The sequence below is a fragment of the Marmota marmota genome, unplaced genomic scaffold (assembly GCF_001458135.2).
Source record: "Marmota marmota marmota unplaced genomic scaffold, marMar, whole genome shotgun sequence".
NCBI classification, from domain to species: domain Eukaryota; kingdom Metazoa; phylum Chordata; class Mammalia; order Rodentia; family Sciuridae; genus Marmota; species Marmota marmota.
The window spans coordinates 5,768,914-5,785,032 of NW_026000103.1; the positions used below are offsets into that span (position 1 = coordinate 5,768,914).

General features: G+C 39.3%; 1 protein-coding gene across 6 annotated transcripts in view; it reads left to right on the plus strand.

The window, feature by feature from the left end:
- Frem1 (FRAS1 related extracellular matrix 1) overlaps positions 1–16,119 on the plus strand; it is a 170,360-nt gene that overhangs the window by 45,439 nt on the left and 108,802 nt on the right. For 5 of the 6 annotated variants that reach the window (XM_048783943.1, XM_048783944.1, XM_015502585.2 and 2 more), the window contains 3 exons: positions 5,012–5,335; positions 9,044–9,152; positions 13,085–13,216. In XM_048783943.1, the coding sequence (XP_048639900.1) occupies positions 5,012–5,335; positions 9,044–9,152; positions 13,085–13,216 (565 nt within the window). The remainder of the gene's footprint in view (positions 1–5,011; positions 5,336–9,043; positions 9,153–13,084; positions 13,217–16,119) is intronic. The other variant, XM_048783942.1, reaches the window with a different exon arrangement.

Here is a 16,119-nt window from a genome sequence, read left to right on the forward strand (position 1 = left end):
GGAAACTGGGGGCAAGAGCACACCTGCTTAAAAAGCTCGGTTTGTGCTGGTGTAAGACGATCCAGGATGACATCTGGAAAGACTTCCGTTTTTACAATCTGCCTTCCCCTAGGATCTGTCCTAAGAGGCTCAGTGAAATAGTGAACATTATTACCCCGTGGAATTGATAATTCAAGAAGTAATAAAGACATGACAAAACAAGATCATGGAATTTTAGATTTAAGATCTGGAAAAAATCACTTCCAGGTAGTCGGGTCTAATTTATTAGGAGCTTTTAAAGGATGGATTTCTGAGTCTAATATCTGAACACTGGCCCAGGTTGCCTAGGTTCAAATGTCTGCTTATCCATCCACGTGACTTTGGACTTCATGTTTCATTTCCTTCAGCTTAAAATAAGGATAGTAGTACCTCTTTCTTAGAGAAACTAGAGGATTAAAAGAGACAATAAAACCATACTTATAAATAAAACCATATTTGTGCTTGGCACAAAGCCAGACCCAGATTAAGCATATTTATGTTTTGCTAGTTTAAAAAGCCACTGAGTAAAAAGTTTAGGATAAGCCGGGTTTGGAAATAATTGGTTGAGTCTAAGTCCCTGTTTTTGGCAGTGGTGACGCAGAGAAATTATGTACCTGACCCACACATGCATGCCTGTTTTATGAATGCTGTGATCAAAACTCTAGGTCTAGATGTTTTCTGTTTGTTTTGACACAAACTCCTTTCCCATTTCAGTCTAAAAACTTAGAGACATTTTTCTTTCCAGCTGATTTTTCTCGGTCTATTGAGTTAGGGTTTTACTATATTTTTAGATCTGTTTTATTGGGAGGTTGGGAGGTTATCCTTTTGAATGACCTCCATGCTTTATTTAGCATTAACCTATTCTATAGTCAATTTGGTTTGTCACAGCAGATCCATTTCTGAAGATGAATATGCTCACGGCAGAGAATATTAAAAAACAGAACAAAGTAAGAAGAAAATAAAATGAGCTGTTTTGCTACCATTTTTACATACAGAGACATACCCAGAGGGGAGGTACACATACCAGAACTGGTTTTATGAAATTGAATTTATATCACACATGAAGTTTTGTACATTGTTCTTTTGTTATTTTTTTATGACTGTAGAGTTCATCCTCATAAAGTAACTATATGACCATTTACCCATAATTTCTTGTACATTTTTAAAGGTCTTTCTCTTTACATTTGCCTTTTGACTCATCTGAAATAAATTTTATCATATGGTGGAACATGAGGAATTATTTTTCTTCCAGTAGCCAAATTTCCTACACCATTTGTTGGACAACCACCTTGCTTCCCATTGATATTAATGATTCTTCTATTGGGTGGAAAGATATAGAGAACACTGTTTTAAGGCTGGCTCTTTGGTTCTTTAGGTTTACCTACTTATTGTCATGCTGGTACCACATCATCCTATGTATAATCAGTCTGTCAAGCTCTTCATCATTGCTTCTCTGTAAAGCCATTTCCCCCTATTTTTAGTCCCAAATAAATAATTAAATAATTTATGTTAGTTTTTTTTTTAAAGCCCTAAGGAGTTTATCAGTATTGGATTAAAACTATAAATTTGTTGAGGCAGAGTTAGAATATTATGGCATTGAGGATATTAAATCTTCTTGTCCAGAAATAAGGCATCTCACTTTATCTGGGCAAATGTTATACATTTCTATAATGTGTATAGTTTCCTTCATGGAAGTTGAGCACACAAATTAAACCCAGTCCTGGGCAGTTTATTTTTGTGAAACTGTTGTGAATAGAATTCCACCCCCATGATATCTTCTCATTGGTTATTGATGAAAAACAGGAAAGCTATTTTTTGGTATCATTTTCATTTATCTGGCTTCTTTCCTGAATTTAATTATTTAAAGTGTTTCTTTCAATTCTTTGCACTTTCAAAGACCATAATTACATCTTATCACAAATGGTGATAATTTTGGTCTTTTCTTGTAATTTTTCCTCTTCAACTCTATATTCCCCACAGGTTTGACCAGAATATATTAAATATAATGTTGCTTACAAGCTTCTTTGCCTTTGTATATTTTATCCATCTTAATGACCTACCTTGACTTTTTCAATGCTTCTTGCCTTAAGTTCATCTTTGTTTGGAATGAATGTGGTTATTCTGCTTTTCTCCCTTAACATGATATGTGTGGGTCATCCTTTCACTTTTGATCTTTCAGTATAACTTTCAGTTCCTTCCTATAAGGTACATTTAACTAAGCATTTTCACAGAATTTCGTAAGAATTTTCTCAAATAAGGAAATACAAACTATTTATATTTGTGGTAATAATGGATACATTGTTTCTTACTTTTCTTGATTTTATGCCTTCTTGCTAATTGAAAACATTTTTGCTTATCACCATGTACAAGGCCCTGAGTTCCATCTTCAGAACCACAGACACAAAAAATTTGTCTTGCGAAATAGGTTAAGGTCTGGGGATACAGCTCAGTTGGTAGAATGCTTGCCTCATATGCACAAAGCCCTGGGTACAATCCCCAGTACCACCCACAAACACACACACACACACACACAAGTTATACTTTCTTTGCCTTTATCTTACCTGCTTATAGAAGTCCTTTATCTCATTTTATATTTTATGGCTCCTTCCTAGATATGCTGAGGGTGAATGCAGTTGATCCTTTCTCCTGGCAATTGCCCAACTCCCATGCTTTGTTTATATAATTTGCAATTTCTGTTCTAATTTATGATCGTGATACCTTATTATTTCTCATATCATCTGTCTTTTAAGTAAGCATTTTTGACATTGGTATCCATTTTAATTAACATTTAAAATAACATTTATTTAGACTTAAGACTTAATTGATCTCAGTGTATTACACTGGTTCCTTTTAAATCATGATTTACCATTTCTTGACTTTTCATACTATGCATCTTCAAATAATATTTTTCTCATGGCACATGAAGAATCTCTATATCTTAGGATGTCATTCATTTGCCCGTGTTGCCATGCAGTGGGAAGAGGAGGGGTTGTCTTTTCCGATTCTCTCTTGCAGTTCTCTCTTCTTCCAAGCTTTGCTGGCTACTTTCTGAACTTTTGGGCTGGTGCTTTTGGGGGCTGTTGGAGAGACAGGGGCCTTGTTTTCTCAGGCGCTGATGGAGTATGGTTTCATGTTCTGTGAGCCTGGCAGATGTTTCAAGCTGCTTCAGTGTCTCAGGAGCAAGTTCATGGTTTCTCTGAACAGCCCTGTCACAGGGGTCTCTCCTTGTAGCTCTCTTAGAGGATGCATTTATAACCTGAATGGTCATTTGCAAATTTTCCTGCAGTCCCTAGGAGGTGATTCCTATCTCTAGCTTTATGCTGCTAGACTTTTGGCCTCTGAAGGATGCTCCCTAAAGGTCAGGGTCCAGGATAACCCCCAATCAGCCCTCTGTCCCATGTGGCTCATTTCTGGAAGCACTCATATGTCCCTTACTGCCACAAAAAATGACAGGCTGCTCCCAGCACCGCCACCATTGTTCTTCTGCTCTGGCCTCTGCCCTTGCTCAGGTATGAGCTAAGAATTTCCTTCTGTGTCCCCACCTATAGAGCACACTTACAGGCTATCTCAAGGAAACTTCTCTCCTGACACCTGAGATGAGGGATGTGCCATTGACCCATCCTTCCTGCCTTGAGGGGTGTGTGGTGTTGGGTGGGGAAAGTGAGTCCACACAGCAGAGGGCTCCTCTGTCCAAATACATCTCTGTCTCATACTTCTCTCAACATTTTGGTATTCTTATAGCAGAGGAGAGAGTCTTGGAGTCTAGAACCATTCCTAGACAATTTGCTAGGTAAATTTTGAATATGGGATCTGTCTCACACTCACTTTGAAATCTGATGTCCCTTCTATTGGAATGTCATTTGAGATTGAGCCAAGAATTCCATTTTTAACTTTGTGTTGCATATAGACTACCACTCCTAGTCCAGGCCAGTGTCCATCAGCATGACACTGGCTAATTGACCTGGTTCTGTCAACAGTGGGATCCATCACATTCTGTGACAGCCAGAATCTACTGCTGTGAGGATTCTTTCCACCCAGAGCGTGCATTGAGAATGCAGATTATATGATGTCATTGCATGGTTTCTTTAGAAAGCTCTCTTATTGTGTAGCTCCTAATTTTTTTTTTTTTGGGTACCAGGGATTGAACTCAGGGGCACTCGGCAACTGAACCACATCCCCAGCCCTATTTTGTATTTTATTTAGAGACAGGGTCTCACTGAGTTGCTTAGCGCCTCACCATTGCTGAGGCTGGCTTTGAACTCATGATCCTCCTGAATTAGACTCCGGAGATGCTGGGAATACAGGTGTGTGCCACTGCACACAGCCATAGCTCCCAATTTTTAAGATGCTTTTCTAGTTCAAGTGTTCACTTGCTACCAAACAGAGTGAGCCTCCTTCAGTTGCACAAGTACAGAGTCATAAAGACATTCTTCCTTCATCCTTCCCCCTGACCTCCTTAAAACCACGTGTCAGGAGGTGGGCAGGGTGGCCGGAGGAAGCTGGTGTGCATGCTAGACACTGCCAAGTGCTCTGCTGTGGTTATTTCATTTAATCCTCACTAGATAATTGGGAGTCTAGAATTCCCATTTATAGATGGGAGAAAAATGAGATTTGGAAGTTAGATAACTTGTCTAAAGTCACACAAATTATAAGTGCAGGAGATGGAATCGTAAGCACAGTTATTTCTGATGCCAAAATAGGTGTTCCCTTCTTAACCCTTGATAAATATTGGAGTCACTGGGGAGCTCTAAAAATACCAAATACCACTTTTCTGGTCCCCTCCTTGGAACAATTAAGTGAGAACCTTAATAGGTGGATTCTGGCTGTCATGCGTTAAAACTCTCCAGGTGATTCCAATGTGCAGCCAGGATTGCAATCACAGCTGGATGTGTCCTTTGGGCTGTAGCTTTATTACGTATCATGCTGTTAATCCTGTGCATTATAGCTCTATTCATATGATTTCCCTCTTCCTATTTTCCTTATCCTTCAAAAGTCAGAGAGTGCGTGGTTGCCTGTCTACATCAGAGCTGGCATTCCGAATCAGATTCCAAGGGCTGCGTTCATGGCCATGTTTATTCTGGAAGTGGATCAGTTCATCCTGACCTCTTTGACTACGTCAGTTCTGGACTGTGAAGAGGATGAGACCCCCAAACCCTTGCTGGTGTTCAACATTACGAAAGCCCCACTCCAGGGCTACATGACTCACCTGTTGGATCACACCAGACCGGTCTCCTCATTCACCTGGAAGGACCTCAGGGACATGCAGATTGCCTATCAGCCTCCTAACAGCAGCCATTCTGAGAGGAGAAATTATGAGGTAAGAAGGAAGAGAGGCAGAGTCTCCAGCCTCATTTTTATTCAATTATTCCAGAGGCCATTTCTGACTGGATGATGTAGCACATACCCGTAATCCTAGAGGCTTGGGAGGCTGAGGCAGGAGGATCTCAAGTTCAAAGCAGCCTCAGAAACTTAGTAAGGCTCTAAGCAACTTAGCAAGACTTGGTTCAAAAATAAAAACTAAAAAGGGCTGGGGATGTGGCTCAGTGGTTAAGTGGCCCTGGGTTCACTCCCTATAACCCGTGCCCCTTCCAAAAAAAAAAAGAGGCTAGAGGCTACTTCTGTCAATCCTCCGTTACGTTGATACATTCTTTGCCTCAGAAGAGAATCATCAGTGTAACTCAGGATGCAGACTAAATGCCAGGGGAAGCCATGCAGAGACAACCCAGAGAGACATGGTGGTGATCAGCTGAAGAGAGAGCTGGTCCCTCGGCAAGTAGCTGCAACTCAGCTCTAACTGGTTGCTGCCATGTAGAGCCACATGGGTCTCTTTTCACCATCGTTCTCATCTGTCCAGAGGAGCTGGAAATCTATAGTTTCTCATAAAAATATCTTCACCTTTTAAATATAGAAAACATAAAAATTGTAAAAAATATTTTGCCAACAATAAAGTCTTTCTGAGGGCCACATCTCACCCAGGGCTTGCCAGTTTGAGAACTCTGGTGTCCCCCTACAGCCTTCTTGCATTATATAGACCGCTGAAGTTAGAGATGAATTTGTTCATGACTTTTTTATTAATAACTTCTCTTTTTTATTAATACCTTCTCTTTTTATCTTGTTTGTAATTAACAATATTGACTCAGGGAAGGAGAAGCCATAGTCTGATCTGATAACTAATTTTGCTATCAAATACTCTCCACGAGGAAGTCCTCCTTCTATCTGATCTAAATCGCCTTTGCTGCAGGTTCAGCCTCTTTCCTCTTGTTTTGGATTCAGTGGAAGTTGAGAACAGCTGGTTACTGTCTTGCCTATGATAACACTTCACATCCTTAAAGACCCACCAGCAAGTCATTCAGACAGGATGGAAAATTTAAATAAGCAGATTGAGAAAGACTTGAGTTCAGGTTTATTAAGGAAAATGAGTGTTCCTGGGGTTACCAGACTGTCTTCCATGTAATTTAGGCATTTGCAGCATTTAGCTTCAAGGGCAATCCAAAGGCTTCAGGCTGTAAGAGCTATGCATTGCCCTTTGCTTTTATTTTCTTCCCTTTTTAATAGTGTGTGGCAGCTGCATTTTCTTTCCTTCCCTGGCCTATCATTCCTTCCCTGGTATGAAGTAATTTTTCATTATGCATCCAGTTTTACCCTGAGCTCACAAACAAAGCGCTGCCATTCCGGCTGTGTTCTATGTGTATTTTCTGGCATTATATAATGTAATCTTAGAGCAAAACCTGTCCAAATGTGGTCTTTTTCTTTTTTTTTTTTTATTAGGTGGTAACTCCCAATTTTCTCAGTGGAGATTATGCATTTTTCAGGTTTGTGGGCAGAAAGCCCCGGGCCTAAGGCCCAATCTAATGTGTATTTACACCTTTCAAAAAGTCATCTCGTGTCCCTGTTGAGTTTCATTTTTAGATTGTTACTTTGGCACCTTGAATTGGTTTCTTTTGTTATTCAGTATTTGGGGATATGTTGCTACTAATTATTTTTTTTATCTTCTCAAATGGACCCCACATTCTTCAGAAATAAGTAGTGTCTCTTGTAATCCTCTGTTATAGTTCATCCTTCTTTTCAAGAATGTGGTGCTATGTAAACATAGCATGTAGCTCAAATCTTATCACATGGCTTCTACTTATTAGTTATGAACTTTATAACTCATAAGCACAACTAAGCAAACAAAAAAATCTTGTTACTTAAATGTTTTTCTTAATGGTGGGTGCACTTTTTTTTCTGGGTACCAAGGATTGAACTCAGGGACACTCAACCACTGAGCCACATCCCCAGCCCTATTTTGTATTTTATTTAGAGACAGGGTCTCACTGAGTTGCTTAGCACCTTGCCATTGCTGAGGCTGGCTTTGAACTTGTGATCCTCCTGCCTCAGCCTCCCAAGCCCCTGAGATTATAGGTGTGAGCCATGGCACCCGGCTATTCTTTCTTTAATTTTTTTAAATTGTCAATGGATCTTTTTATTTTATTTATTTATCTATTTATATGTGGTGCTGAGGATAGAAGCCAGGGTCCCACACATGCAAGGCAAGTGCTCTACCACTTAGCCACAACCCCAGCCCTATACTTAAATTTTTTAAAAAATATTTAAAAATATATTTAACAGGATAGCACCTGTAGATTAGGGTTTCTTAAAATCAGCACCATTGACATTTTGTATCAGATGATACTTTGCAGCGAGTGTAGGATATTGGCATCCCTGGCCCTGACCCATTAGATGCCAGTAGCACTCCACCCCATGCAACTATTTGTGAAACCAAAAGTATCTCTAGATGTTCCCAAATATCTCTCGGGGTGGGGTGACACAAAACCGCCCTCAGTTGAGACTCAGTGCTATAAAATCTCTCCCTTAGAGAAACATTGGAGTGGTCTCATGTTGGACTAAGGGCAGTTTCTTTAGTAAATGAAGGGATACTTCTCCAACATATTTGCTAATTTCAGATTAGTAAATTCTATGAAGAAAAAAATTTAAAAATACTGATAAAGTAAGGAACAAAATCTGGGGTCTGAAAAAGTAAAATCAGGTTGTAAAAAAAAAAAGAAAAAAGAAAAGAAATAGAGAGTAGAATAGAGAAATTGAGAAGGGGGGGCAAGATAGGATCATTATCAGGTTCAGAGATCCAGTTGGTTGAGGGGAATAATCTCTAATGCTCCAAAGGACAATAAGATTGTCAACTGTGGTTGACAACATTTAGTTAGATATTTCAATATCTAACTAAAAAACCCTCTAGTAGAGAGGATTTTGCATATTCCCAATACATAGAAATTATACATTGAAGTGATGTTTATAACAGTAAACCTGATCTGATCATTACACATTGTATACATGCATTGCAGTGTCATAATAAACCCTATATATATGTATAATTGTGTCGATTAAAAATCAAAATATTTAAAACAACAATTAAAAATAGTACCTAGGAGCTGTGGGTATAGCTCCGTGGAAGAGCATCTACCTAGCATGTGTAAGGCCCTGATTTTGATCCCCAGCACTGAAGAAAAAAAAGTGGAAAAAAAAAGTCTTTCATGTGAATATTCTTACAAAATGACTAATAATTTGAAGCAGTATAAATGTTCATCATGGACAAATAAAATGTGGTATATCCTTACAATGGAACTATTTGCAATTAAAAGGAAATAACTGTTGACAACATGCTATGACACAAATGAATCTTAAAACATCAAGAGAAAGAAGCTAGGTATGAAGGACCACATGTTGTATGTCTTCATTGAAATGAAATTTCTAGAAAAGGCAAATCTATGGAGACTGAAAGCAGATTGCTGGCGCCTGGGTGGGGTAGACTGTGAGGAGAATTAACAGGGATGAGCATAAGGACTTTCTGAGGTGATGGAAATCCTTCTTAACTTTATGTGAAGGCAACACAACTTGGTAAAAGAGAAAGATTCAGGAACCGAAAGTGGAATCCATTTTTGCTTCCACCCGTGGGTATGACCCCAGCATTAGTGGTACTTGATACTTGAACTTCTCAGTGTGTGTTTCCTGTACATCTGTTTGCTTGCAGGTGGAGTTGGAGGTATATGACTTTTTCTTTGGAAGGAGTGCACCTGTCACAGTCCATGTCTCCATCAGAACAGCAGACACCAATGCCCCCCGGGTGTCCTGGAATACAGGTGAAGCCCAGAATGAGGCAACAGCCAGCAGAGCCCCGGAGACAGCACCAGAAAGTCATGGGTCAGGAAAGAAGGGTAGTTTTACTCCCAGTTCACGCACGAGATACAGATGTCAGATAGTTAAGGATGTCAGATAGTTGTTTTGTTTTATCTAGTGGCCAGATGAGAAATTAAAACCAGTATCCTCATGTCTGAGGCCACATTCTTGCCTCTTGGGGGAGATGAGCCAAAAGGACACCTTTCAACTGAAAGAAACAAACAAACAAAAGTCTCTTTGTGATACTGAACCACAGCTGGACTGAGAGCAAAGGCTCAGATTGTTCAGAGGAATGGAAGGAAGGTGCAGACTGGGATGCAGTTTCCTATTTTTATGTTGGGTTGCATAGAAACTCAAATACATAAATAAGAGCATCAGCTGCTTTAAAAAAAAGACTTTGCTTCTCCATACTAAATGGACTCATAATGTGATGTATATACTTAGATCAGATATAAATGTGAGTGTAAATGAAGGTTTTTCCTTTATCACTAATCCCATTAATAGCATTCAAAACATGTGTATAAGGATGCATTAGGGGGAAGATGTCTATGACTTCATACTCAGGTGGCAGCTTAACCATATTGCCGTGTGTGTGTGTGTGTGTGTGTGTGTCTGTGTGTGTGTACACCTTTATATGTTTCGAAATTTTCTGTTATTATTTCCCTGAAAAGTTTATCCATTCTATTAGTCTGCATCTCACAGCCCTCCTCAGTTCCAATGATTCTTAAATTTGGTCTCTTCATGTTGTCCCACAGCTCTTGTATATTCTGATTGTGGTTAACTTATTTTATTTTCTTTCTTGCCGTGTGAATGTTCAAGGTTGTCCACTTTGTCATCCAGTTCTGAGATTCTGTCTTCACCATGGTCTACTCTACTACAAAGACTTTCAACTGAACATTTTATTGATTTATTGTGTCTTTCATTTCCAAGACTTCGGTTTGGTTCTTTTTCAATATTTCTATCTCCTTATTGAGTGTCTCATTCATAGTCTGTACTGACTTCCTTAATTCATTTAGTTGTTTTTCTGTGTTCTCTTGGAATTCATTAATCATTTTTATAGTGGTTAATTTTAATTAATTTATAGTGGTTATTTTGAGTTCCTTATCCAATTTTTCCTCTACTTCAATATTTTGGGGCTCATATGCTGATGAATTATGAACTTTTGTGTTAGCTTGTTTTTTCATATTTCTTGTATTCCTGTGTTGGGCTTTATGCATCTGTTGGAGGGATTTCTCTTCTACTCTTATGTGTGGGCCTTCTTAGGACACAGTCTTCTCTTGTCAAAGTGTCCTAGAGTGATCTAGATGGAGACCCCTCATAGGTGTGGTCAAGATGGCTCCCACCCCAACTCTCTGTGGCCAGATGGGAAACATGGGAGACTTTTCAACCACTAGTACACAGTACATCCTCTAAATAAGCCAAGGACAGGGTGCTTTCGTGATCTCAAGTGTTTCTATACTAAATCTGTCCGTTATATTCCTTTCTGTGTCCTTTGTCCCTCTGTGCTGAACCAGTACCACTGCTGCTGCTGCAACTGGTGTGGTTCCAATGTACTCTTTCTTCTTTGTTCAATGTACCCAAATTTCTGAGTCTCTAAGACACTCTGACTGTCCAATATTGAGTTTTAGTGAAATCCCTCTTTCACCCAACTGACAAAGAGGTGGTACTCCTGTTGCTTGAATCCCACAGAGTGACTAGGGAGGCAGTCTTCCTCTAGTCCACCATCTTGAATCCTCCACATGTATTTATATGTGTGAATTTTAATAGAGATGGAGAACATTGGCCGAGAGGCCATGATTTATAAATCTGGCTCCATGTCCCACTGTACCTCTGTTGAAGGATAATGAGAGAAAGAAAGGAATTGTTTACCTGAAGTTTAGGAATAATCACATATTACCTAGATCATTGCTTGAGTGTGGAGAAGGGATAGTCTATGTGTATGTGGTTGTTGAGGGAGCTCTAGGTCTGGTTTTGCCTATTTTGGGCATTTAGAATTCTTGTTAAAATGAATTTTTACTTATTATAAACTTAGTGCTTGCCATCTTTGAAAATTTGGAGAACACATTAAATAGAATTAAAATTATTTATTATCCCACAGTGAAGGTATACCTAAGTACTATTTTGCTATATAGTTTTCTAGACTTCTTGGTTGCTTGTCTGCTGTGTCCTATGATGTCTGTCATGTGCTGCACTGTGTACTTGTGGCTTCAAAATCCTTACTAAATTCAATCGCTAGTGCCACCAAAGGAAAAAGAAAGAAAAAAGAAAACACTGTACACCAGTCATGGAAATTCTTTTAGACATGTGATGTCCATCTTCCCTTCTTCCTTTTCTCCCCTCTCCCTTTTGCCTTCCCTCTCCCCACTTGTTTCCTTTCTCTCTTTCTTCTCTTTCCCCCTTCCCTTTCTGTTTCTTCTTTCTTTTTCCTTTCTTCCTCCCCTCCTTTTTTCCTACCTTCCTTCCTTTCTTCCTCTCTTTCCCTTCCTTCTCTTTTCTCTTTTTCTTTCATTTATATATTGTATGTTTTAGTTTATTTTCTCTAGAAAAGAGACCCTGAGGCAGATCATATGTACTAACCTTACACTGAAATTCAGACTAAGGGGAAAGCAAATAAAACGTGGTGTATTAGTCAGCTTTCAGTCACTATAACAAATACCTGAGATAATCAACTTATAAAAATAAAAGGTTTATTTTGACTCTGCTTTGGAGGTTCCAGTCCACAATTGAGTGGCCCCATTGCTTTGGACCTGAGGTGAGGTAGCATATCATGGTGGGAACATATGGTGGAGCAAAACTGTTTACCTCATAGTCAGGGAGCAAAAAAAGAAAGGAAGAAGAGACCAGGGTCCCACACTATTCTTCAAGGGCATTCTCCCAGTGACCTAAAAGCCTCTCATTAGGCCCCACCTCTTAAAGGTTTCATCACTTTCCAATAGCACCACCCTGAGGACTAAGCCTTTAACAGAGGGGCCTTTGGAGCACATTCAAGATCTGCAGTACAGCAGACGATATGATTGAGCTGGTCACTAGATAAAGTAGATTGCTCTGCAGTGCTACTGTCTCCTGGGAGCAGATGGAACCACACATCTGGGAAGAGTTGAAGGGAGGGAAGATAAAGTTTGGACAAGCTGTCAGTACCCAACTGTATTGGGCTGTTTGATGATGCCACAGCTCCCTGTCTATAACCTGAATGTTTAGTTCAGAGTATATATTCTTCTTGCTCTGATCAGCAAACAATTCTCTCTCCACAGATTTCCTCTGGCATATTGGGTTCAAGAAGAAAGTTTTATTTTAATTCTTCAGTTACAAAATCCCCTTCCTTAATATAGTCTAAACTTTGCAAAGTTTCTGGCACTTCACATCTAACACTGTTGAGCACCCTCAGGCACAATAGCTCTGTACATGCGTACTGAACCACTTTACTGCAGGCTGTGCATGTTCTCATAAATTATGTCTCTTGCCTACTTAAAATATCTGAATACAACCTTTGAGAAATTCCCTATGGAAATTTTTGAACTTGAGACCACTGTGAACATATCTCTTCTTTCTTTCAGTAGTTTTTGGCATCATCATGCTTCTTAAGGTTTTATCGTGAGGATGGGGATGTCACTCAGTGGTAGGGTGCTTGCATAGCATGTATTAGTTTGGGTTTGATCCCCAGCATTGAAAAAAGAAAAAAAAATAGGACATATCTTAAGGAACCAGTTCTTATATTGAAATATACTAAAATATATTACTAGAAGCAAAATCTATGGAATATAGCTGGAATGGTTTCTTTAAAAGCATCTGAAGTATAATTTTTCAGTTTCATAAGTAGATTTTCTTAGTTTTTCCTTAAGCAGGGATGTTGGATGCCACAGGACTTCCCAAGACATTTTTCTGCTTACTCTTGCAGGTCTGAATCTCCTGGAGGGACAGTCTCGGGCTATCACTTGGGAACAGTTTCAGATTGTTGACAATGATGACATTGGTGCCGTCCAGTTGGTCACTGTTGATGGCCTGCATCACGGACAGCTTACAGTGAGAGGTGAGTGGTCTACCTGCATACCTAGAAAAGAACCCAAGAAGGATTTTCTTCCTCCCCTTCCTCTTCCTCCTTTTCTTCCTCTTCCTCTTCAGTTTCACAGTATTGAGGATTGAACTCAGGGATATTCTACCACTGAGCTATGTCCCCAGTCTTTTTTATTTTAGTTGAGACAGAGTCTTGCTAAGTTGCCAAAGCTGGCCTTGAACTTGCCATTCTCCTGTATTAGTCTTTTGAGTAACTGGCATATGCCACTATACCTGGCTCAAGAAGTATTTTCTTCAAAAACAAATTGTATTGGAGAGGACTCATGTAGCATCTCTTGGGTTCCATTTCTAAGTGAAATTGTCATGTCCAAAAAATCTGGAGATCTTGAGCTCAGGTGTAGGATGCTAAAATCAAGGTATAAGCATTAATGAAGGGTATTGTGTGCTTGGCTTCTTATTTAAATCTCAGTTTTGACTTCTGTATGTCATATAGAACTTTGTCAAGATATCTTCTTCACTAATGTTTTTATCCAGTTGGATGACAAAATATTTTCCTGCTTCAAAGAAATACACTGCAAAACAAAAATCTTATTTATTTAAATACTTCAATAATAATGATGTTATTATGTTATTATCACTAGTTACCACAGTTTAAAATAAATGAATTTATAATTATAAGGATGATAGTTAACAAGATAGTAGCCCTAATTAAGATGATATTCATACTTTATGACAAAAAAATCTGTTCTTTATAATGAGCTCAGAGGATTTGATTTCATTAGCCTCTTAGTTTGCCTAACTGTAAAGAAATGAGGTAGGTCTCATTTATCATCATTTGTCATTAGGGAATTTTGAAATTTACAAAATGATAAATTATGATAAATTCTCCTGTCAAATCTCAGGATAGTGGGAGACCAGTTTAAACGTGGGCATGTCAGTTAGAGGGGGTATTCAGTTGCATGTAAAAGTAACCCAATTATATTGGCTTAATAATTAGATTTATTTTCTTCATGTCTTCCAGATTGGAAGAGATAGAAGGCCAATGAAAGAAATCATGGCATTTCAGTTTGTTTCTTTAGCAAGTTTCCAGGAGCCCAATATGACAACTCTCACTTCTGCCTTCTCACCTAGTTATGCCACATATAACCCACTGTCACAATGGAACCTGGAACTTATTCAAATGGTTATATTGCCATGTCAAACAAAACTGGGATTCTAGGAGTGAGGAAGAAGCGGAAAGTGGTTACTAGGCAAGGAAATAGTAATGTCCATTGTTACATTAAGTGTTTAATCATTTATTCTTCTGAGGTCTTTAATGCAGCCGTGTGGTGTGAAGAGAGTAATAGGGTGCACCTGCCACTGAGAATTGTTATAGTCAGTGCAGAAAACAAAACACTGTTTATTAACTCCAAAGAAATTAAATTGGGAGTAGCAGTGTTTTAGTCAGCTTTTTCACTGCTGTGACTAAAAGACCCAACCAGAACAACTGTAGAGGAGGAAAATTTATTTGAGGGCTCACAGTTTCAAAGATCTCAGTCCACAGATAGCCCACTCCATTCCTCAGGGCTCCAGGTGAGGTTGAACAACATGGCAGAAGAGTGTGGTCAAGGGAAGCAACTCACATGATGATCAAAAAGCAGAAAGAGCAATCTCCATTTGGCAGATACAAATATATACCCCAAAGCCACGCCCCCAATCCCCACCTCCTCCAGCCACACCTTAAAACACTTTAGTTACCACTCAGTTAATTCCTATCAGGGGATTAATTCACTGATTGGGTTACGACTCTCACAACCCAATCATTTCTCCTCTGAAACTTCTCGTGTTGTTTCACACGTGAGTTTTTGGGGAACACCTCACATCCAAACCGTAACAGCAGTCCACATTGCAATGATGTTCTTGGATCAGAGAAGGTAGAAAGTAGTCATTTATTTTGGCATTGATTGTTTACTTGTGGGAGATATTATGCAAAGTGTTCTATATGCTTTGTCTCACTGAATATAATTTCAACTTTATGAAATGAGATATTATTAGGATTCCTATTTTACAATTGGGGAATCTGTGTCTTAGAGAAGTTGACTCATCTACAGTCAAACCCTAGAAAGTGGCAGAACTAGGATTTGAACCATTGTATTTGATATTAAAGCTGTTGCTCTTGACCCTTAAGCCAGTGACTCTCAAACTTGAGCATGCATTAGATTCCCAAGAAGGACTTGATGAGACACAGATCATTATGTCCTATCTCCTGAATTAATGATTCAGTAGGTCCAGGGCAGAGCCTGAGAATGTGCATTTCTAATAGTTTCCCAGATAGTGCTGATGCTGTTGGTTTGAGATCCCTCCTGCTGGAACTGCTGCCAGGCAGAATGACAACAATAAGTCCGAGAATAACCAGTGTTTATTATAGGCTCTCTATTGTTTAGGTTCTCTCATCCTTGCTACAAAACAAAGGTAGGAATTTGTATTACTAACATCAGTGATCTGCAGAGAAAACCAATAGGGTGTTTCTCAGCACATACAAGAGACGATTTATTAAGGGAATTGGCTTATGCAATTATGGAGACTGAGAAGTATCATGATAATGCTGTTGGAGAACCAGAAAGGCCCAAGGAATAATTCAGTTCTAACTCAAGTTCCAAGAACAAGGACAGCTGATGGTGTAACTCCCAGTCCAAGGCCAAAGGCCTGAGAAGCAAGGAGGATTTTGGCAGGGGGAGATGGGAGGTTGGCTGGCAGGAGTTACAGAGTCTGAAGGCCCAAGGCCCAAGAACCAGGAGCTCTGATGTTGGAGTGTGGAAAAACGTGGATGTTCCTACACATGAAAGAGAGAGAGAGAGAGAGAGAGAGAGAGAGAGAGAGAGAGAGAGAGAGAGAGAGAGACGAGTCATTGACTTGCCATTGCATCCATTCAAGTCCTTG